The 25,454-nt window shown below is 37.1% G+C and overlaps 1 protein-coding gene across 2 annotated transcripts in view; it reads right to left on the bottom strand.

Moving 5' to 3' along the window:
* The window catches only part of EMB2763 (ribonuclease II family protein), a 253,929-nt gene that overhangs the window by 10,608 nt on the left and 217,867 nt on the right, over positions 1-25,454 (bottom strand). For both annotated transcript variants that reach the window (XM_089406033.1, XM_089406032.1), the window contains exons 16-21: positions 19,684-19,738; positions 19,449-19,548; positions 19,127-19,238; positions 17,386-17,506; positions 17,042-17,101; positions 16,708-16,813 (exon numbers count right to left, since the gene is read on the bottom strand). In XM_089406033.1, coding sequence (XP_089262159.1) covers positions 16,708-16,813; positions 17,042-17,101; positions 17,386-17,506; positions 19,127-19,238; positions 19,449-19,548; positions 19,684-19,738 — 554 coding nt within the window. The remainder of the gene's footprint in view (positions 1-16,707; positions 16,814-17,041; positions 17,102-17,385; positions 17,507-19,126; positions 19,239-19,448; positions 19,549-19,683; positions 19,739-25,454) is intronic.

Below are 25,454 nucleotides of genomic sequence, written 5' to 3'. Positions count from 1 at the left end.
CGGTCGACTGAACCGATTCGAAGGCCGGGTCAGAAATTTTTTGCCGGCTCAGACCAACTCGGCCGAGTCGATTCCAAGTCGGTCGGCTTTTAAAACATAGGTGTAAATATGTATAAAAAAATTGTATTTACTGCCAAGTTGGTTTTATACCGAAACAACAGTTATGTAACGAAGGAAGCTCTTATAAAATGATGAAGGCCCGAACTATTGTAACCATGGAGAATAATTGTTTATTTAATAGAAAATCCAATTCCTTGCCCCGTGGATGTTTCCTTGACACCCTGTCAAGGTTTTACCACGTAAAACATTGTGTTTTTACTTGTGCCTTTGAATTCAATTTCATTCAATTTCATTTATATAATTCTTGGTTAATTAACTGCTTGGTCAACATGTGATTAGGTGGAGATCTGCTTGTCTACCAGAAGCCATGCAGAGGAGAAGTCAGAAGGGGTGTTTTGTTCATTTTGATAGAGATATCTTGTTATAGCTAGAAACGATGAGAAGAATCACCAAGAAAACGGGAGGTAGAACCATTTCCTGAAGAGTCTAGCATCTCAAACCCTAGCCATTGAATATGCAACAGCCATAGAGGATGTGATTTGGTGGCAGTCACATTCTATCTGCGAGTAAATAAATAGCCATGGTTTTGGTATGAATTTGTGTGTGCAGAGGTCTCTTTGTGCCTAATGCGGTGTAGGTAGTGGTGCATGATTTAGTGGATGTCGTGAAGCAGAGGTCTGCTCATTTTTTTTGGTAGAGACCAAGTTAACTTGGTGGAGGCCATGGAGTCTGGACTGTCATTCTTGTGGAGGGAGCCTGTGTGCAGAATTAATAGAAAATGTAATGGAGGCAAAGTTTGTGTTATGAACAAAGTTTATATACGCAGCAGAACACAGAAAATGTGAAATATGTAAATATCCATTATAGAACAAGTAGCATATTGATATAAGAATGTACAGAATGGTATGATATATGAGATTGTTACAAATGAGGGCCTGCTTATATACCTGGGGCCCTTCATGAATGGCCATTCATGTCCTTAGAGACACATCTCTTCTACACTCATCACTAATTAATCATTCTTATGATTGTTTATTATTAGTTTTATTTACATTATTTATATATATATTATATTCATAACATTGTCTTCCTCTTCAGAAAATCTTTGTCCTCAAAGCTTATTGCTAACAAGGAGTGTCATCTGTTTCTTGTCTTGTAATCTGTTCACGTCATTACAAATTATTGGGATTGTTATCTTCATTGATACAAGATGACAGGATCCTCTTAGTGATAAGCAAAATTGTTGCACTGAGAAAGGATCTAACCATCCTAAATTAATCTTTTGTGGAATCTTGTGGTTGCTGGGTATTTTGAGTGAATTTATATCACAAGACTGAATTGCACTGATATTAGTAGTCTTTGGAACATAAGTCAATTGTTTATGTTCTAAGTTGTTAAAATTGGCAACTAGGGCCAAACTCCATGTGGGTCTACTTATTTATGGCAGCTGATACCTTTCTTGGATTCCTCTCGTCAAGAGGTGTAGAATTGATCTAAAGATCATCCGATTCCGACATGTATTCATGGAGATATGAATTTATTTGTGTTATGTGGCAATTCGTCAAGGTCAGTTGGCAACCAAATTACCCCCATCTATCCTCAACGTTGCACTATAAATAGAGGTGGCTTGCAAGTCATTTTAGACACCTCTTGTGATCTCTTCCTCTCTACTTGTTTGGGTTTTGGTGGAAGGATAAGTCTCTAAGAGAATACGTTGCCCCTGGGAGAAGGTCTAACGCTGCCCTAGAGGAGATTACTACCCCTTAACGCAGTCATGAAGGAGGCTTCTATAACACAGCTAGGAAAGGCTTTAACGCAGGTCTAGAAGAGACCCTAAGTTGCCCTAAACACAGGTCTAGAAGAGACCCTTTGACACTGATCTATGAGGCCCTAAATCTGTTGTCATAATGTGCCCTAGCCACAAGCTTATGAGGAGATCTATGCACAGAAAAGAGGAGACCTATATGCAGCTTAAAGAAGCCCCTATACGCTGTCCAAAGAGGGAGATCTAGCCACAGTAAATGAGGTCTCTTCACAGCTAAAAGAAAGACCCTAATACGCAGTCCCTTGTGCCCTAACTGCTGGCCTTATTCCGCAGCAAAAGAAGGTCTAGATGCAGCTCTATATCCACAGTTGAAGGAGGCTCCTATACGCTGCATAAAGGAGGTCTAAACGCTGGCAAGGGAGACCTAATCTATACGTTGTTAAAGTGCCCTAATCCGCAATCCTGTAGGAGACTAGATCACAGTCATGGAGGACCTATTCGCTGCCTGAAGAAGCTCCTTCTTAACGCTGTCAAGGAAAGGCCTTTGACACAGTTAAGAATGATGCCCTGCCACTGTTAGTGCAACCCTCATTCCGCAGCAAAGAAACCCTATATGCAGCAAAGAAAGAGACTCCTTATCCGCAGCATAAGATGGCACTTATTCACAGTATAAGGAGGTCTGAAAGGACAGCATATAAATTCGGATTGTTGTAGGTGACAGCATGATGATGGAAGTCATTTAAGTCATGCCTTAAGGACTGTGTGTAAAGTTGGTAAGTCACTGTTACATAATGAAGGAATGCATCTGCCCTAGATCAGCATATGTAAACAGCTGGATGTTTTTATGATGCTGCTTGGATGCTGGTTGATAAAGGTCTGGAGGCTTATCTTGTTGCTGGGCTAGGCCGCAGGCCATAGCCAGCAACAAAGGCAGTTCTTAGGGTGCCAATGAAACCTGGACAGTGTTACAGTGGAACAGCTTATGCAGCAAGAAGACTACAGCGTTCTGGGAATTATATTGAGTCAAGGCTTGACTATGTTTAGCTCTGTATGATGAGCTTCATGTTGATGATACTTGGTGATGCAAGAGCATCCGACCACCCTTAATCAAAAGTCAAAGTCAAAGCTATGGAGGAGGAGATGTGGACAATCATGTGAACCGGGAGTAAATTTCTATTAAAAACGAGCTAATTTGATGGAATTGATAAGTCTCGAGAAGACTTAATTTAATATAATTATCTGCCATGTATGTGTGTTAGAGAGATTTAAGCGATTTGTGAGAGGAAATCGTGATCTGAGATGATCGACAACTTTGTAATTTCTCTATAAAGAGTTTGTGTTGTGTGACAGAGAAATAGAGAGAGTGATAGGGGAAGCATAGACAAAGAGTGTGGATTCAATGTAGTCGAAAGGAGAAATTGTGACTAAGCCTGAAATGCCTTAGACTGTAACCGATTGTGTATAATATAAATATGTGTGTTATGTGGAATTCATATGTCTGTGTGTTTATGTGCTATTGAGTTAATTCCCGTGTTATTGGTTCATTAATCGACCATCGATCACTGTAAGGATCGATGGCGATCCAACGATAAAATGAGTTAACTGTTGTATGAGTGTCATGAGTGTTTAAACAGAGTGTGGCAGAGTGAATCTGGGTGGAAAGGTGAATTCCATCATAAGCATACAAGCGCAGAGGGAGCCGTCAGATCGTTTAGATTGATGGATATTAACGGCGGAGGAATAGACTGCGGGGGATAGAAGTGTACGAGGGTCTTGATCATGGTCGAAGGCCCGCACTCAATCAAAACCGTCGATTTCCTTTTCAAACGCTTATGTCGAAGTCAACTACGGGGGTTGAGTGTTTGGTAAGCCGCGTGCTAGTTGAAGCGCTGCAGACCGTCGGATTGAATGGTATGATAAATGGTGGGGATCAGCGATCAGTCTCGCATCACAATATTTCATGAACCGTGGCTTAAGGAATTGTGAAATGCAATGTGCGATACGAGGATCCTAAGCGGACCTGAGGAGTTCATGGACACGGGTTTATTTCATTTGGAGTCTGGTCTTATGCATTCAGGTGGAACTGGCTTAGATGGCAGGTTCTATGTTATTCCGTTGTACGGTGATTGGTTGGGTTTTGTTTAAAATCCACCAATGTAACACTTCCGATTGGTATAGGTGGGCCATAACCCACAGGCTCACGTAAGGATATTGTGAAAACCAAGGAAATTGCCTTTAGGCAGTTTTTCCTGTGTCAAAGTGGTATCAGAGCAGGGAAAGGTTTCCTGTGAGTAAAAAGAAGATTTTGTGTGCAAAAAGGGAAAGTCAACGAGGGGTCGGTCGTTGTTCAATTATTGTTCAATTATTGTTCAGTTATTGTTCGATTGTTGTTCAGTTGTTGTTCAATTGTTGTTCAGTGGTTGTTCAATTGTTGTTCAGTTGTTGTTCAATTGTTGTTCAGTTGTTGTTCAATTGCTGTTCAGTTGTTGTTCAATTGCTGTTCAATTAACCACCTGCGTCATTTTAAGCGAAAGGAGGTACAGTTATGTTGAAGATTGATGAATTTGTGATCTTTATATTGTCGTACAGATAGCAGCAGAAGAAAGTGAGAAGATTGCAGCAGCCTAGAGCATGTAGTGCTCAAATGGTTCCAAAGAAGAGAGAACCAGAGAGATGCCGAAAGACTGAGCTCAGAGTAGAGAAACTTGGTGAGGTATCGTGTAGCAGAGAAGACTGTTACTGTAGAGGTTTTGTTGCAGCTCACAGAAAGATCATAAAAGCAGTTCCACTGAGGAAGTGGGTAGAATTGCTATGGGATGAAGGAGAATCATATGACCCGAAGGTCATAAATTTTGATGCCTCAGGAGTCTAATGCAGGAGCATCCGACCACCCTTAATTAAAAGTCAAAGTCAAATCTATGGAGGAGGAGATGTGGACAACCATGTGAACCGGAAGCAAATTTCTATTAAAAACGAGCTAATTTGATGGAATTGATAAGTCTCGAGAAGACTTAATTTAATGTAATTATCTGCCATGTATGTGCGTTGAGAGATTTAGGCGATTTATGAGAGGAAATCGTGATCTAAGATGATCCACGACTTTGTACTTTCTCTATAAAGAGTCTGTGTTGTGTGACAGAGAAACAGAGAGAGTGTTAGGGGAAGCATAGACAGAGAGTGTGGATTCAATGTAGTCGAGAGGAGAAATTGTGACCAAGGCTGAAATGCCTTAGACTGTAACCGATTGTGTATAATATAAATATGTGTGCTATGTGGAATTCGTATGTCTGTGTGTTTATGTGCTATTGAGTTAATTCCCGTGTTGTTGGTTCATTAATCGACCATCATCACTGTAAGGATCGATGGCGATCCAACGATAAAATGAGTTAATTGTTGTATGAGTGTCGTGAGTGTTTAAACAGAGTGTGGTAGAGTAAATCTGGGTGGAAAGGTGAATTCCATCATAAGCATACAAGCGCAGAGGGAGCCGTCGGATCGTTTAGATTGACGGATATTAACGACGGAGGAATAGACTGCAAGGGATAGAAGTGTACGGGGGTCTTGATCATGGTCGAAGCCCACACTCAATCAAAACTGTCGATTTCCTTTTCAAACGCTTATGTCGAAGTCAACTACGGGGGTTGAGTGTTTGGTAAGCCACGTGCTAGTTGAAGGGCTACAAATCGTCGGATTGAATGGTATGATAAACGGTGGGGATCAGTGATCAGTCTCGCATCGCAATATTTCATGAGCCGTGGCTTAAGGAATTGCGAAATGCGATGTGCGATACGAGGATCTTGAGCGGACCCGAGGAGTTCATGGACGCAGGTTTATTTCATTTGGAGTCCGGTCTTATGCATTCAGGTGGAACCGGCTTAGTTGGCAGATACTGTGTTATTCCACTGTACAATGATTGGTTGGGTTTATTTAAAATCCACCAATGTAACACTTCTGATTGGTATAGGTGGGCCATAACCCACAGGCTCACATAAGGATATTGTGAAAACCAGAGAAATTGCCTTTAGGCGGATTTTCCTACGTCACTTGGGTGAAAGTTTCTATCCAGTTTAACCAGCTTTGACTTCTCTGCTCAAGGGTTTTATACTGTTGTCACAAAATCTTAGATTTATGTATTTGTACTATCTCTCTCTCTCTCTACTGAACTATTGAAGAATATAAGAAGAATTGATCAAGGGTTTCCCCACATTGGGGTTTGTCCCTGGTTGGCGCCACATCTTGTGTCCTCTTGTCTTGGCTTGTCTTCTGATGTTTATGTTTATGTTCTATCTGCACTTTACTATCATGTTGATGTGATTGCTAATCTGAATATTGTCATTGGGCTAAAATGAAAAATTGAAGTAAATTGCTCTAAGCATAGAACATACCTAAAATTAACATAAGTGATAAAGATATGCAAACTGATTGAGATGTCTACTCTTGTGATTTGGATGTCAATAAGGAGTTCTTGTAATTTGATTTTCCTTTATCATCTGGGTCACAACTTCTTGAATTACTTCAGGTACTACTGTTGTTAAGATGGTTACAGAATCTTCACTTGGAATTTTCATTGTCTGAGCTACAACATAGGAATATGTTTTTACTTCAACAAGTTAGTAATCTTCTTGAGTTGTGATATTCACTAGATCAGTGTTGTTTCATTTTTCTTCAACTTGGACTGTTACATTTGAAAATTTTGATGCTTCTTCCATAATAAGTTCTTCTAATTTGTTTTTCAATGATTTCTTATCATTTTTAAGTTTTTTAAATTGCGTCAATAATTTTTCGCTATGGTCCTTGAGGCGAGTAACTTCTTCGTTTTTGTCTACGATAATCTTTTCAACTTCTCTCTACATATTTTGCATTGCCTTCTAGTTTTCTCGAAGAATTACTTCTAAGATATCTTTTACATCTTCTGGTGTTACTGAATTTGGTTTTAATGTAACATCCTAAAGCATTATTTTTTTCTTTTTGTAGGAAAATTGTCAAAACTTATTTTGCGTATTTAGCTGTCTTGCATGGGTTCCTGAACTCGGGGGTGGGGTTCTCGAACCCGTCCCGGGTTCTCGTCCCCAAGTACCGAATTCGGGTTCGGGTGCTTCTGAGAAAACCCATAAGAACCAGGTTCTTCTATGAAGAACCGGGTTCTTCATTAAAAAAGAATTTGGGTTCTTTTGTCTTGACGGGTACGGAGAACCCTGATGGTAGGTATTTGGAACCCCAAAATCATGTTCTTTTGAGTTCTTTGGGGTTCATTTTAGTTTTTATTTTTTAATTTTTAATTAATTTAATGGGCTTTCCCTAATATTCTAGGTAACTAGTTCTTCATCTTGCGAGAGGAATTGGAGTACTTATGCCTTTATCCATTTAATAAAGAGAAATATGTTGGGCTCAAAGAAGGCAAAGAACTTAGTGTACATTCATAGCGCACTTCGTCTCATATCTCGAAAAGACCCTGGATACAAGGAGGGTCCTTTCAAGAGATGGGGCCAATACACAAACGATCCTGTGTGTGTGGACAAGGAGATACAACCAAATGGCCTTATTGAGCTACCTCCAGTTGCTATGGATGAGCAAGAGCCTCAAGATGAGAGTGATCCCTACCTCAAGAGCATGCTAACTGGGGATCTAAGTGATGTTGACGACATGGCTTAAGGAAGCCATTGTTCACTATTAGATATTTTTATTTTAGTATTTTAAAATTTCCCAGTTCTTGTTTGGAGATGCCTTGCGACAAATTTTGAATGTAGTATGACAATGGACATATATCATGATTCTTATTAATATGTAAATTCCAATTTGCACTTGATATCAAACTAGAAATTTTGAAATTTCATTGTCAATGTTAAATGTTCAATAATGTGCATGTTTAAATATTTAAAGTTTAAATCATAAATATTTTAGTTTTCTTGTTTAAAGTTGAAAAATATACAAATTCATATATATTATAATTATATAAATATAATATATATATATATATATACCCCCGAAGAACCCATGCACCCTGTTTCAAAAAATCACATACCTATCCCCGTCCCCAAACCCACGTTTCCTGGAAACATAGGTATTTAGGATGAATAACTCTGGCGTTTCCATTCAGGGTGAACCCAGAATTATATCACTATTGTCACAATATAAGGTTTTAACAGTAAATTGTGAGATAAAAGTATAATCTCCAATGCTTAATTGTAGATTGTTTGTCATATTCTTTGTTACTCATCAAATCAATCGCTTCAATTATATTCGATTCATGAATCATTAATTGGTTAGCACATTCAATACTCACATAATAATTATCTTGAATAAGATCAATAGAAATTATAATATCCCTTCCTGCTAGTGATGCTTTGATTTTAAATAGTGCACCAACACATTTACTAAAAGTTTTAGGAAGTCTTCCATTACTGCTCTCCATTTTACTTTTTCAAAGTGAGATTAGGGTCTTAAAAGTAACTCCCTCTTCTTCTTTTTTAAACCTTCAAACCTCTTTGATAATTTTTTGTTTGAATAATTCTTTTTACTATGTTGATAGCCTTTGGTGAACTTAAAAAATATTACTTTTATATATATTTCTTGATAATTCCTTATATGTACTAAACAATTTTAGAATGCTTTCCGTTTTTTTTAAATAATACTTTAATTTGGCCCTTTTGAGAAAAACTTGAAATGAGAGAACTTTTAAGTATCCAATTTAAATATTTTTCTTTTTGAGCTTTCTGAATTTCCTATGCACCTTAATAGCTTTTATAACTTCATAACATTATCTTAAATACCAATATGCCTTTTTAAATCTTTCAACTTAGGAAATCTATAAACGTAAAAGATCTTCTCTTTTTGATGATCAAAACCTTTCAATATACTTAATCTAATATGTTTATTTTTTTGAACCATGCACTCCCCTTTGAAATGTTTTAAGAATGGTCACAACCCTTTGAAACAACGGCTATCCCTTTCCAGAAGGGTTGGTAAAATGTATGAACGATGTATAGGTTTGTACAAAGAATTCGACTACTGGACTGTATAGTTATAGCATACAGTGTTAGGGTCATATAATTTAGGATTTTAATTCCTTTCACTAATATAACTTCAACTTAGAAACGATTGAATTTGGTTTAATTATTAAATGAGCATTTGGTTTTATTATCAAAGGTCACCATGTTTGACCTCTGGTTGCTATCATTTTCCATATGATAATGACACAACAATCCTTTCACTGCTGAAAAATTATGTAACCCATTAACAATGTAATTAAGCTTGTACAACAGCTTGAAATTGTTATACGAACACGGGTTTGAGTTGCAGGATCATGAATGTACGAACACGTCTGAGTTATACAAATGGAGGTTGAATGCACTTGCACATGTGATCTGATAGAGTTTGAGCAGAATGGTTATGTTGTATAGCCAACTTGTGGGTTGTATAGCCAACTTGTGGGTCGTATATATTTGTATGGCAATTAATTTGTGGCTGGATGAAGTAAAGGGGCAATGCAATTGCGGAAAATGTGGTAGTTCTGGTGGCTAGTGAACAGCGACAACGTCATGGGTGGTTGGACAGTGCAAGCAATGGGAGTGCAGTTGCAGATCAAGCAGAGGCGAAACAGGATCAGGCCAGCAGAAGTCAGTGAATGGGAATCAAACTTGATGGGGGATCTGGCAGTGGCTAGAGTGGCACTCGTCAATTTTGGGTGTGGGTTGTTCAGTTAGTTTTTTTTCAAATTTCTTTCTTTTTTTATTTTTGTTTTATATTAAAAAAAAAAATTATATTTATAAATTTTTTTGGTGGTATGTTGTTTTTTTCTTTCTTTCTCTTTTGATTTTTTTTTTTAAATTTTAAATTTTCATATATTTGAACATTTTATTTATTTCTTCTTTTCTTTTTTCTCTCTTTTTTTTCCTTTATGGCCAGAGGCCTGAATGACGATCTGCAAAATGGAGAAACTCCAAACTCTGTATAGTGAAATGCTTCAATTACACAACAACAAGGTTGACAGAAAGTTATTGGCCAAAGACTGGATCAGACTAGCTTTGTGCAGCAGTTGAGCAACCACAAGATCGAATAGCTTTGATACCAAATGTTATGAACAAAATTCATATGTGCAGCAAAATACTCAAAAGATCTGAAATATGTAAATATCCATTAAAAATAAGTAGTATATTTATTTACGAATGTACAGAAGGTATGATATATGAGAGTGTTACAAATGAGGGCCCACTTATATACCTAGGCAGGTTTCCCTTCATGAATAGTCATGTTCTTACAAGTTACAACCATGCCTCTTCTACACTAATCACTAATTAATCATTATTATGATTGTTTATTATTATTTATTTATATATATATCAATTTGAGGTGGAGAAGTTCAATGGAAAGAATTACTCACATTACGGAACCTCAAGATGCAGGATTTGTTGGTACAACAAAGACTTCATAAGGAATTCATTGGCACAAGAAAGAAACATGCGGGTATGACTGATGAGGGTTGGGACGATCAGGACGCAAGAGCTTTCAATGCCATTCTGTTGCTTTTGGCAGATGAGGTTCCTTTAAATATTATTGGATAGGAAATAGCAACAGGGTTATGGGGCAAAATAGAGTCTTTATATGACAAAATCCGATCAGGATGCAAGAGCTTTCAATGCCATTCTGTTGCTTTTGGCAGATGAGATTCCTTTAAATATTATTGGCTAGGAAATAGCAACAGGCTTATGGAGCAAAATAGAGTCTTTATATGACAAAATCCTTGATAAACCAAATCTACTTGAAGACAAAGTCGTATAGTTTAGGAATAAAAGAAGGTACCAAAATCGACAATCATTTAAATGTTTTCAATAGTCTTATATGTCAGTTAACTAGCATTAATGTAAAAATCATGCAATCATTATTGTGTTCATTGTGTTAATCTTGGGACAACTTAATCACTTCTAGAAGCTTTAGCACAACTGATACCACTCTTGATTATGATTTTGTTGAAGAGACATTGTTATTTGAGGAGTTGCAAAAGAAATACAATATAGATATTAGAAACCTCCACACCAAAAGCGAAGGTGACTAGGGTTTGATCCAAACAAAAAGGAGAGAAGTCGAGAGGTACATCAAGATCTAAATCAAAAGGCAAGAAGGATAAACTAAAATGTTGCAACTGCAATAAATCAGGGCATCTCAAGAAAGATTGTTGGAAGAGAAAGGAATCCAAGTAAGACTCTAAAACAAAAGCAAATCTTGTTGAAACAAATCCACATATAGATTTTAGGAACATGGTTCCTTTAGGGCAAGCTACAACAAAATTTATTATTGTTCTACCCCTGATCTGTCCACCCATCAGACATAATTGTACAACCTGTAAATTTCCATGAGCTTTTAATGCTCTCCAATTGTTCCTTGACACATTCAAGCTCCTCATCTAGTTCTTTCCCCCCAAGTGCATTATAAGATGGGGCTACTTATTATCAAATACCTACTTATCATCAAAATCATTTCCTGTCTTGGGATCTTTGTCATTAATATCACCCTCTAAGCATTAACATAAGATAATAAAAAAACATAGCTTGTCAAGTCAAGATTTTATCTGAGTAATAGGTATATTTTTAGTAGGGTTATGATAGAGGAGTTTGACAACCAATGTCACTAACATCAAGGTACATAGAGGGCTTGGTGCTCTTGATTAAATATGAGTTCCATAACCTAGTACATGACAAAATCCAATGGAAACATTGCAATCCCCCAATCTTGAAATCCTGAAAAACTTATAAGGCTGTTGGATTTTGAGTGAGACCTAAAATTCTACTTTCTCCATATAAAATCCAATGAGGTCAGAACCACTCTCAAACATCCTAAGTCATTTCATAGTAATGTTAAAAATTTAAGTAGAAGGATGAAAATGAAAGATAAAGGAGAATGTCACTTTTACTTTAAGAATTTAACATTACCATGAATTGCATATCAATAATAAGGCCATATGCTTGAATATTAGGTTGCCCCGCTCAAAAATTCTTGTCTCTTTGAAAACAAATTGTGTTTGGAGAGTCTTTGCGAAAAAAATGCGAAGAAAGCCAAGGAGCGAAAAATTTTTGCGAGGGCATGCTTTCGAAGCGGATTCAGGGGGGAGCCCATCCCCCACAACCCTATTTATGACTAAAACCTTGAATACAGTTTTGGCATGACATAAATATGATGGTAACCATGCTGGCTAGAATTTATAGAAACATTGGCAACAAAACCTGTTATTCTTGATTATGATTTATGGTTGTCGTTTGGGTAGTAATGATTATACATATAATTGTGATTAACCTTATGATGAAAAGAATAGAGTTGTAGAATTTGTTCTACCTTTTTATTGTATAAGTCTACATTTGGTTAAGGAAGTGTAGCAGTATTATTTGACATGGTAGTATCTTGATGTATATAGCTATAACCTTGATGACATTCTCTTTATCGCAGTAACCTTTGAACGGATGGCAATGACTTTAACATATATATAGTGGTTAATTGATAGAAGAAGAGTTGACAGATGTGAGGGTTCCATATGAAGATTGGAAAAAAGCAAAATTGTGTATGATAGTGGATATTGACAACTAAGGTTTGATGTGCAAAAGCAGTTGTGCAGCGATCAGATTGTTTACTGAGTTTGAGAAAAGAAGAGTTGTTCAATGGCTAGAGTTTGATATGTAGTTTGGATAGAGATACAAGTTGTTGATATTGACAGCTAGAGGTTGATGTGAAAATGGTGCAAAGGCAGTTTTGATTAACAGAGATTGTATTGCAATTTCCTATATCACAGTTTATTTTGTCTTGATATTGAGCATAGGTGGATCTAGTCTGAAAATTGTGAAACGTGGCTCGACGGTTGATCAGGGTGGTTGGGTGGTGCAAGGCAAGAGAGTGGAGTCTCATTCATGTTGTTGCCTAAGAACACTTCAGGGTGACAGGGTAGTGCTAGGGCAGGTTGGAGCTTGCACAAGGCGTTGGGGAGTTCGTCCAGTTGCAATTGGTACACAAGGTGTTGGATCACCTTCAGGTTAAAGCCTATAAACCAGGGCGTTGGAGCATCCTCCCAATTGCAGTTGGTAAACAAGGTGTTGGAACATCTTACAAGTTGGAGCCTATAAATTAGAGGGTTGGAGCCTCCTTCAGTTGGAGCTAAAAACTTGATGTAATTCTTTTGAAGACAAATATTAAGGGGTTTCCACCTAAAAATATTTATATCTTTTGTCTCTATTTGTTATGCATTGTTGAATGGTGTTGATGATGTTTATGTTTATATGATGCTAATAACAATTAATTCTCTATGGAATTAAAAATATACTAATTGATAAGAAATATTGATTCACCCCCCTCTCAGTATTTCCAACACTCGTCATGTGAAGAGATCTCCAGTATCCACAAACCACACCGCACGTATAGTTGTGCAAAAAATACAAGACACCGATGAGAATTCATTTTCAAACTTGGTGGTCATTTCATCCATCTATGCAAATGCAACCATAAGTGCTTTTCCCTTGCCCTTCTTCTTGTTTGGACATTGACTCACATAATGTCCATATTTGTAATTATGACATGCAAAGCGCTTGAATTTGCTCATGTCCTTTTTCTTATCAACCTATGAAGTAGCTCCTCCACATGGGCTCGACTTGGCCTTTTCCTTGCCCTTCCTTTCCTTCTCTACAAGTGCAAGGTTTTCCTCATCCCCACTCCTATGATGTCCACCAAACATCTCATAGTATGTTCCAATCAGGAAGCTCATCTCATGCTAGAATCTTTGTCATAAACGTAGCCCATTGTTTTGAAAACTTGCTCAAGGCTATCTTCACAAGTTCATCCTTTGGCAGAGCTGCCCCAACAACCGCAAGTTCATCTCGAACTTGTATCCTAATGAGGTATGATGCCACAGTGTCGAATCTATTAATATTGGTGTTGTTCTCAACTTCTCTCTCAACCAATGTTTTTAAAACCGGAACCAGTGACCGGACCGGTCCACCTAATGAACCGGTTTACCGACCGGAACCGGTCTAACCGAGACTGGTTTGGTCTAAACGAACCGGTTTTAGAAAAATACATTAAATAATTATTTTTTAATGAAAAAAACTATTTTTAAGATTTAAAACCATGATTCCAAGCCAATAGAGACAAAATATGCAAAGATTGCTCATTTATATACCATGTAAAGGTGAATATATCAAAATGGCACCGAGTGCAATACATATCATCAACAAAATACATAAGAAATGAGGCTCTAAATGGCCTCTAGAGTGCAAAAACAAAGCCTACAAACTATGGGGCCAGTGGACTACTACAAGACTATAGTCTACATATATGATAATACTATAATAGTGATCAACATTATCACTTGAAACTTCTCATGAGTCATCATGATCAAACTCAGTTGGTTGAGTCTCGACTCCCAAACTTTGCAGTCACAAACTTCTCTATTGGTTCAGTGACTTGAGTCTCAAACTTCTGAAGGTATTCTGCCCTAATAAGCCCTATTATTTCATTTGGTGCTCCACATGGTTTTACATGGCCTCCTATCCCAACCAAGTGTTGCTTGAACCTGTTAATACCCCCTCCTTGAATGGATTTTTGGCAATATTTGAAGATCATTTTGCCATCAATCATATCACAATGAGCCCATGCAGTATCTCTGGCTTTTGGAGGCATGATGACTACCTGGAAATGAAAACTAGCTTCCTTAGCCTCCTCTTGAAGATGGCAACTCCACTGACAGCCAGCTACACACTATCTCCAAAATAGCTCCAACTCCAACTCCAAGATGACTACTTCAACTGCGCAAAACTCAACACTCTCCAAGCTCACAAACAAACTCACAAGCACTCCAAATCAGTTGTGTGAGACAAATGAGAGTGAGAGGGGCCTCTTAAAGGCATGGAGAGGGTGTTTTTAGAGGGAAAACACCCTTAGTTTCCCCCAAAACCCCTAAAACACAGTCAGAATTCCGCTTTTTTAACTTTATGGTGGGATGCCTCTAACCAGCCAATTTAAGACGGAACCGGCCGGTTTGACACAAAACCAGCCGGTTCCGTCCTAAACCGGTTGGTTAGCACCGGTTAGGGCAAAAAAAAGGAGAAATGGGCTAATGAACCGGGTTTTTTGGCCGGTTTAGACTGACGGGCTTGCTAACCAGCCAGTTAGACCGGTAACCGGTTTTTAAAGACGGTTTTTAAAACTATGCTCTCAACACCATCTTTCAATTCTGGTTATCACTCTGATACAACGTTGTCAAAGCTATCCACACCTCACGAGTAGTCTTCTTTCCTAGTATGTGAGGGATCGCATGATCCTTCACAACTTCCAAAATGATGCTTGTAGCTTTCACATCCTTCAAATTACAAGCGACCTATATTATAGCAACCAAAGGATGTTGTACATTAGCATTAGCAAATTCCCATAGGTTGTTTTCCGTGAGAATCAGTGAAATTCTCTCCTTACATAGACTAAAATTAGATGCCCTTCCAATCGCTCTTCAAACCTCAACCCACTAGAAGTCATTCACGTAGATCAAACCCTTCGCTACAAAACCCTACATCTAAAAAATAAGAACCACTATTGTAAACCCTTGTGCCATTTATCTTCCTTCTCTCTCAAAGTTTCTAGTGCTCTAAGTAACCTAACACCATGTTGAACTTTAAACACTAGATCTAATTTATTTTTCTCACAATTACTTATATTGATAAATTAAAAAAGAAAGAAAAGAAAAATTAAATTAAATCTAAAACTATGAAAATAAATCTGTTGGTGTTCTCAACTTTTAAACAATAAATGTGCAGTGGAAAAATAAATAGGAAATCACCACAAGATAGCAGAAATTCAACCCAATAAATATCCCTTCACTTTATATTAAAATATGGAAAATTTAGGGCCTTGACTGACGAAGAAATTACATATGAAATACAGCAATATTAGAATCTAGAAATGGCCCTAAGATTTTCAGCCGAAGGAGGAATTTGGCCCTCTGAATATGGTTGCTCTGGAAGATGAATCAACCCTGGAAGATCTCATCTTGTACCTACAAAATTCAGTCCTAGTCGTATTGCCTACACACCAGAATTCTCAAACTGCCCAAGGAAGCTTGACCTTCAAGTTTCAGGCCACCTGCTGGAAGTTTCGTCCCTCTCTCACAGTCTCAGCCTGCTCAGCATTTTCACTCTCTTTCTCATCCAAGTCTCAGCCCTCACAAAAATTTTCCTTCTAAAAATCTGCTGCACACTTTTCCTATTTCTCCTAAGTCATTCGAGCCTCACATACAAGAGAGAATCACTTCCTCAACAAAGCAATGTGTCTTTTGATCGTCTCCCTTAGGTTCTCTTTATAACTTCAAATTGAGAAAAAACCCTAACCCTTAATTTCCAAAGCGATAGACGGCTATGATTAAATCCTAATCCACTTAGATCAATGGTTGAGATTAGATCTAAATCACATAAATTGTTAAATTATTTATCCATGGAAATTTTATCAATTAACTAACATTAATCAATTAAATTAAATAATGTGTTTTACCTAAATTAAAACTTAGGAAAGAAATCCTGTTACTTGCTCCTCTCAAACAAGTACCAAAAGAGGACTTTTCTCCCGCATGCTAGACACTTAGCCTATGCAGAAGACCTTATCAAATTTCATCAATATCCAATTCAAACAGGAACATAAACCAGGTGACTTAGGTTATAATTATGCATAAATTCTCCCCACATATAAGCACAATAAATTATCAAGAGAGAGAATTTATAAGAAGCAGTATAAAGAGGAGGAAGTCAATCTATCAATTTTTGTGGGATGCACTCAGTACACTGCAGAACCGGACAATGAAAAATAAATAAATTCAACATATTGTACATATTTCCACATTGGAGAGTACAAAGGCTAATCCACACCTGCATATCGCCTAATTGGTGATGTAAAATGTGTATACAAGGGAGATGCAAGACCATAATGATGGAATTCCGGAGGAGTGAGGTCTCCACTGCAGAAATAAACTGCCTAAAAATGACACACAATGCATCAGAGTTTGCAATGACATTGCTGGTTAAAGAAAACTAGGCAATTATAAAAAAGGACCAATATGAAACCTTCGCAAAAATACTGATACACTATATTGAAACACTTATATAACCTTGCATAGGGAAACCAATGTAGCCAGCTTTCAAAGTGTAAAAGTCACTAATTTTTCAAAAGATCAAAAAACAAATTGTTTTGCAGGAAAATAACCTGGGTCATGCATCGTGTTGTAAGAATTCGGACCAGCTTGTTAAAATATGGATCATCATCCTGCCAGGATTTATGGTTCAATATAAGCAATCTTATGAGAAAAGTGTTCATTTAAATCATATTCGAGAAAAGTGTTATTTAAATCATATTCTAGTCAGATATAAATTTAGCACAAGATACGGGTCTCGAGAAGCATAAAGACCAACCATCCATGAGATGGATGAATTTTACATATCCTTTCATTTTCATAAAAACTGCCACAGCAAAAAACTGTTCAAAAACTTACATTGTATAAAATAATAAATAGATATACAAAAAATATCTATATCAATATTGATCATTACCACAGCACGATCAAGAGAATCAGCTAATGCTTTTGAAGATGAAATATCCAGTTCAACTCCAACAGATGCCGTTATGCACAACAAGGGTTCAAGCATTTCTGGTGTTGGACTTGGATGACGCCTGTGCACCACATTTTTACAGAAGCAGAAGTGTCTTAGGTAAACAAAAAGGAAATTTCAATAGGAAAAACTCTATCTACGAAAAGACTTAATGTCCTTGGTACTCCTGCAAGAAGTTGAGCTTCACATTAATCACTAACACAACTCAATGAGCACTCTCCATCCAAAACACCAGCCTTAATATCAAATAGAGGCAGAAAGTAAAATGTTTGGCAATCACCTTCAAGCCAATGGCCTTGAGGATAGTTTCACTAATGAAGAAAGCCAAAGAATAATTCCTATTTGAAAGATGCATTCATATTTTATCAGTGTTCCATGAGAACATGTCCCCCATGGAGGGGAGCGCTCTTCACATGTTTCCCACACTCCTGGGATGGGGAGTGCATGGAGAAACATTTTCCCACATTCCCTTCTGGCAAAACATGGGAAAATGCAGGGGGGAAGGTTTCCCTAGTGTGGGGGGTTTGTTTCCCAAAAGGGGGACTTCTGGTCATAAAATAAACTCCACAATAAAATAATAATACCTTGTATCAAACACTAGATCTATCCTAAGAAAGCACAAACTTGCATTATTTTCAAACTAATTCGAGAGGACAAATTTGGGTCTAGGATTTCAATTTCTTGGCTCTAGGCGAAGTTGTAGGTTATATTTGCTTGAATAGTGTTTCATAACTCTGTTTTAAGTGCATTTCTAACACTTAGTTTGGAAATCTGCATAGCTTAGTGACCAAGGACCCCAAATTATCATCATAGCCTAAGTAAAATTTAGTTTTCTGTGTTCTGGGAAATAGTTTATATTTTTGTTTTACATCTTAGTGCATTTCTAGCACTCGATATGGTTCAGAAACGTACTTTTCCAAATTGCATTACAGCCTTAAACTTCAGTTTTAGATTGCATATTAGACTCAACTTGTGTATTTGGCATTCTCGAATTTTTCTTTAGAGTTGTACATTTCAGCATTTTTCACTAATATTTAGCATTCTTTAGAGTTGTAAATTTCAGCGTTTTTCACTAATATTTAACACCAAAAATTCATTTTCAGATTGCACATTGAACATTTTGCACATGTATTTCATACTTCGATTTACTCACTTTTCATTATCATTTGCAAATCTGAGAAATAATCTTCACATCAGATCACTAAACTTCAGATTTAACACAAGTCTAAGCACCTAAGATACACTGCCCTTCACTAGACTTGTACTTGGTTGGAAATTTAAACATACCCACTACATTGAAACACCTATAAACCAGTCACATTGGGTCCTGAACATTTTACTGACACATTCAAACCTTGGGCCTAGACTTGCTTAAGGGATACCCCCATTGAACTGGATGAAAGCCAACCTAAAGTGAGAGGAAGAGCTACTGAAGTGACAGTGGGTAGCCTTCTTGGATTACACAAACTAACACCTTGTTCTTGGGATTTTAAGTGTGATTTATTTTGTTGCAAAAGGAGTTACCATCAAAAATTTTCCATCCAGAATTGAACATGTAGAAAGGCAAAATTTGACAAATAAATAAAATGATCTGTATTACACTAATCACAATGTACGATGATGGTAAAATAAAGAAAAACAAGTTAATGTACTTGAATGGAAATCAGTTATGTTATGATACCTCAGAAGTGAACACAAAGGGAAGTGTTTTAATATTTTCTCAGCAACTGAAACATTTGCAGCTAGCATAAACTCCTCAACCATTTGATTTGCCTCACGAATTTGATAAATACCTATTGTTAAGACAGGAAAATCAACAATGCATCCAAACATATGAAACAGTAATAGAACTTGGCAACACTCAGATAGAAGGATACACAATTTCACTTGATATGCCCCCCTATCAAATGGAGCATTTGCTTCAATATCAATTTAAATGAGGAAAATGGAAAATCATCTTGGCAATCAAAAAATAAAAATGGCGAACTCTACTCAGGACACACCAATATCAAGTGGATCATGCGTTTCAGTATCTATGTCAAACTTAACCTCTGCAGATGCAAGAGTCAGAGCTCCTCTTTCAATCCGTCTGGCCCTCATGATCTGCAAAACAAATCAAAAAGACAAGCTAGATGCTGAAGAAGCACATGCAACTGAACTGGCAAGTAAAATTGTTCTAACTTGTATGTTTGCCCGATTTCTAGAATTATTGAAAGAAAAAGAATAGTGAAAGTGTACCTTTGCTAATGAATTCATATTGCGCAGATCGACTGTTATAGGATCAGCCAACCGACTGCAAGAAAGAAGGTCTTTCCATTAGAAGGTTTGAGACCTGTATTTGTATGAGAATTTCTAACTCTATATAGTATCATGAGAATGTCTAACTATAATAAAATTATAAATATCTTCTAGTAGATTCTTTCTCCCAAGCAAACAAGCAATGTAGCATTTGGCAACCTGTTAAATTATCTTTTGTTACAACCCAAGTCAATACCATGTATATACTATAAACATATGCAAAACATATACAGTATAGAAAATATATTAAAGAACAAGTATTTCTGAAGTTTAAACTTCACTTGTACAAGTGCAAAGAAAGGGATATAACGCTTCCTGAAGTTATAATGTTTAATAATTAATTTGTTATTATATTACTTAATATATAAGGAGTTTATAACAAATCACCCCTTCTGGAGATGCTCATTACTGGAAGCGTTCAAAGTAACAGGTAGAAAATATTGTTGAAGCTTGAAAACGTACAAGTACATTGTAAATGCATCAATCCAACCAAGATCAGCTTTTAGCTGTAGTCACTGTCTACAAGACTAGAATTTATTTATTAGAATTACCAATATATCATTGAAAACCACTGTTGCACTCACAACCAAGTTATCACAATCTATTGCGAAAAAGTACAAGTGGAAATGTCATCAATTTATCATCTTAAATTAATGCGATAATGTCTAGGTTTGAAATTACCATAATAATTTGGGCAATCATCATGAGATGATCCAAATTGTTACCCTGTGGCCATACGACTCACCTTAAAACGATTTTTTGGGTATTTTTACCCTCATTTTCCAAAAGTGACAGGGGATTGAGCTTTGAGGATATATTCTGACCACTTTACATCAAGAAAGCAAGGGGAAATATGTAATTTTCATTGTCATCAACTCAGCAATTGTGGAGTGGGGATTTACTCCAATCTACCATATCCATAGGAACTTCCCAGGTATGTAGAAAAATGTATGTCCTTAATTTCTTTGCTTTTCAAGATTTAGTATAGTAACAATTATGTGGCTATGATATTTTAATTGCAGCATAGTGACAAATTTACAACATCAGCATCATTAGTGGTGAAAATCAAAATACTACTAGTCTGCATTCACATTTGAAATTGAACAGAAACAATAGAGACCAAAAGCTGTTATAACTCAAGCTATAATAGAGTTAAATCAAAACAATCAAAAGGAAAGTCAGGCGTTAACCCCCCGCCGGCCACACACTCCCCCCGCCCCCCCAGATCCCCCCCCCCCACATTTCCCATGCTCCCGGAAAGGGGGACACCCTAAGAAATGTTTACCCACATCCCTCATTTGGGGAAACATGGGAAACACATCAGGAAATGTTTCCCTGGTGTGGGGGACAAGTTTCCCCAAAATGAGCACTTCTAGGTGTCCCCACCAAAAAAGGGTGCTTTTGGGAGTCCCCCCCATGAAAGGGGGACTTCTAGGCATCCCCCAAAAAAAGAGGTGCTTCTAGGTGCCCCCTTAGAAACAAGGTGCTTTTGGGCACCCCACCACTCCCACCCCCCCTCCACCCAAGCTATTGCCTATAAAGGCTTAAAAACGTCATATACATACATATATATATATATATATATATAAAAGAAATCAATATATAAAAAAGCTCTACGTCACTTTCACTTTAAATTACCTTTTATTCACTTTCAATCCTCGATGCTGATTTTATTTTCAATGCTCATCGTGCATTGATAATTTTCAATTTTAGCTTTTGTATCTTGACTCTAGATACTGATGACCTTAGAGCCTACACCAAGTCTTTGATTTGTTACTCTTTACTATTTTTTACTTTGAGTAATTTCAATTTACTATTTCAGACTTCAATATCTTGTTACTTTATGTAACATTGGACAGGTGTTTGTTATGAATATAAATTATATAAATAATAATAATCATAAATAATCATTAAATTAAACAATAATTAGTTATTGAATAGGCATGTCTCTAAGGACATGACCGTTCATGAAGGGGCACTTGCCTAGGTATATAAGCGGGCCCTCATTCGTAACATTATCATCATCATCTCATATCTTTTGTACATTTCTATATAAATATATTTGTCCTATCATGGATATTTTCATATTTTAGATCTTCTGAGTATTTTTGTTGTGTTTATGAACTTTGTTCATAACATTGGTATCAAAGTTGTTCGCTCCTCTAGCCGCTCAAACGCTACACAGAGCCAGTCTAATCCAGCCTTTAGCCATCAACTCTTCGTCAAGTTCATTATTATTGGAATTTACGCTGCTAGCCACACAGTTTTTGGAGGTTCTCCATTCCGTTGTGAGGCCTTGGCCATTGAAGAAAACACAAAGAAGAAAGAAAAAATAAATAAATAAATATATATATATATCTATATATATATATATATATATATATATATAGATATAAGTAACCTGACACAGGGATTCGGGATTCGTAGGATACGGGGATTCGAGTGTCGGATTCGGACATGTTGACCCCCCGGAACAGGACACATAGGATTCGTTATATATTATTTTATTAAAATATATATATATTAAAAATTAGATATTTCTTACACAAATTCTCATTAATGATACAAATTCATTGATTTCAAACAAAGATCTTCATCTAGATGTTAGTTTTACTATTTACAAAGTAAGTTAGTAACATTATAGCATGCATAGTACATACCAGTGTTACTTGGAAGCGGGAGCGACATTTTCAAAAGCTCCCAGTTTGGGAGCGAATCCCAGAGCGATTTATATATATATATATTTTGATACATATATGTCAACAAAAACATGTAGAATGATGAATTAGATATAAAAAGCATAAAAAATAGATTGATAATTGAACCATCAACCATATAACATCAATCATCTAGAAGTTATAATCTAGATTCTTCATCAACCACGTCCACAAGTTAGTAACATACAACATATTGAGTCTCGTAGTCGTGAATCTTGATTCATGATTCATCAATCTTAAAGTTTCAACTTCAAGCTTTCAAAATTGAAAATTCAATATATAACATTTGTCATCGTTGATCACCAAAGTTGTACTTGTAAGCTAAGTTTAACCATTACAAGAAATAATATCTAACATGAAATGAAATGTTACAAAATGAATTATGAAATGAAATGAAACAACTTTCACGAAGCATCATATTCATAATTCAGAATCATTACCAATGAGTTATAATTGCCAACTTCAAATTTCAAACTTAAATTGTCACAGTCACATATTGTTTACAAAAAATATCATTATGATATGAAAGAGTCAAGACTCAACAGTTATGAAAACTAATAGAAACTAGAAAAGACAAGTAAACTGTAAATCCATTATCTACTACTACATGTGGCCCTTGCCACGAAAAGTGTCTAATGTATGAGCAGGTCGTGGTGGTCTTCTAGGAGTCTCCCGCATAGACCGACGACCAGAACTAGAAGGCACATGCCCTCCACGTGAGGGTGTAGATGGAGGCGGCGACAGCAAAGGAACAAGACTCGGAACTCGAGCACTGCTATTGGATGGTGGAGGTGGCATGGTTGTTACTTCATCTTCCTCTCTTATAAGTTCCGCTTCTAGTTCTTCAAGATGTATAGTGCCATCCTCCAAATTATTATCCTCTAGGTGGTTGTCCCAAATTTTATATGTTGGATCCTCATAAGCCCGATCACAGTAATGACTCAACAACCTCAAGTTGTAGTGCACATAAACCAAGATTTCTACCCAGTTTTCATTGAGTCTATTTCTTTTCACATTATGTATGAAGTTGTAGGTGCTCCAACACCTCTCTGCAGAAGAAGTATTTACAACCTGTGAGAACTTTTTTTGCCAATTTTGGCAAAAGTCCATGGCCGCCATATGATTCCCACCATGTGAGAGCATCGAATCTATCTCTATCTTCCATTGCATGAAAGGTACCAAACAAACCAGTGCCACTGAAGTATTTGCCTAATTCAAGGCGCACACTAGCACATTCCTCCCTGTCAGGTATCAACTTTTCTAATGCTTCTGAATATCCTTTAGATACCTCTTCATCTATATAGGGTTTGGCCCTAACCCCACCCCCTAGTGCAGGTTGGCCCAACCAAGATGTAGAGTAGTATTTTGGCGTAAGGATATCTGCCAAGCAATGTAGTGGAACATTAAGTTTATCCCACCAAAAACACACACAATTGTGAATCAGTTTGTACAAGTTGGGATCATTGTTATGAACAATATCTTTTATTTTCCCTAACATGGTATCCATCTGCTCATACACCTCGCCAATCACTGGTTTATCTGTATCTGCAAACCGAATCATGTGATAAATGGGCTTGGTGAAATCCAATATTTGCCTCACATGTTCCCAAAACATACCATCAAGAGCGGCCTCCTCCACCTGTTCAAAACCTTGCCTGTCAGCTGCATTTGTAGCCCTTTCCTTTAATACCTGCCAGTGTGGACTTGATACCATGCTAGCCAATGACTCTCTTACCTTCAAAAGGCGCCTGAAGGTGAGGTAATAGCTACCAAATCTAGTCCTCGCAATCTTCAACAACTCCAATCTTGAGTGACTGCGGAAAAGGCCATGGGTATTGCTATGATTTGTAATAAATTTTATCATTTGTTTGCCTTTCTTGTACAAATCACCAATCCATTTGTAATGTTCATTTTTGTTCTTAACAATATCATGCATCAAAAGGTTCATTGTGTGAACCAAACACCCAGACCAAAATATGTTGGGGTATTTATCCTCAATAATTTCTCCCGCTGCCTTACAATTAGGAGCATTATCAGTGATGACTTGGATGACATTGTATGGCCCAATACGGTAAATTGTTTCAAGTAATGGTTCTGCAATGTTGATGGCAGTCTTGAACTTGACTGAGTAATCATATGCCGAAAGAAAGATGGCACCACTAACAAACACAGCAAGAACATTTATCAATGGCTTGCCTTTTACATTTGTCCATCCTTCAGATACAATGGACACCCCATGGTCAGTCCAAGAACTTGTCATTCTATTCAAAGAATGTGATATTTTTGCTTTTTCATGATCAAATCCAACAGTTCTTGCCTTGTCATACCCAGGGCTCTTGTATCCTTTAGGGGCATCATTTATGGCAGAAACCATTTTGTGCCAATAAGGTGAGCGAAGAACATTGAATGGTATCCCACATGCATAGAGAAACCTATAAACTTTTGAATCCACATCATTCCTATACCCTTCATCAAGGAAATCTAATATGGTTCTACGCCTTAAACCTGGTGACCCTGTGCCTCCATATCCACTGCCTTGGGAGGATGCTGAAGGAGTTCTTTGTGCATGTGATTGTGAGCTTGGTTCAAAGAAACCCTTTGATTTTTTAGATTTGTATTGGGCTTCCTCCTCTTCCCTTATGTATTTGGCTCTATCTGCTGCTAACACACCTGTACAAGTTTTGATTCCTATTTGTTTATCTCCATCCCATGGCATTTTCCCGCAGAGGTGTTTTCTGGCATGGGTGTATGAACTTGTGTAATTGTTGTTGCAATGGGGGGAATGAAATTTAGTGGTTCCACCCCCTTTCCCTGCTTCAGGCCTGTTAACATATTTCCACAATGGGGTTTGGTCTTATTTAGTTTTTTGAGCTGACTCATGTTCACTCTCCTCTAGCTCCTCCTCACCGGGGTTTTCATCAAATCCACTATGTTCCCCTTCTTCATTTTCAATTTCAACCCTCCTTTTTCTACTCTCCAGCACCATAATAACCA

This window comes from Pinus tabuliformis, chromosome 2_2 (genome assembly GCF_031772625.1).
Source record: "Pinus tabuliformis cultivar Carrire ecotype Pingquan chromosome 2_2, CPIR1, whole genome shotgun sequence".
NCBI classification, from domain to species: Eukaryota; Viridiplantae; Streptophyta; class Pinopsida; order Pinales; family Pinaceae; genus Pinus; species Pinus tabuliformis.
This window is presented reverse-complemented; position numbering and strand designations above follow the sequence as displayed.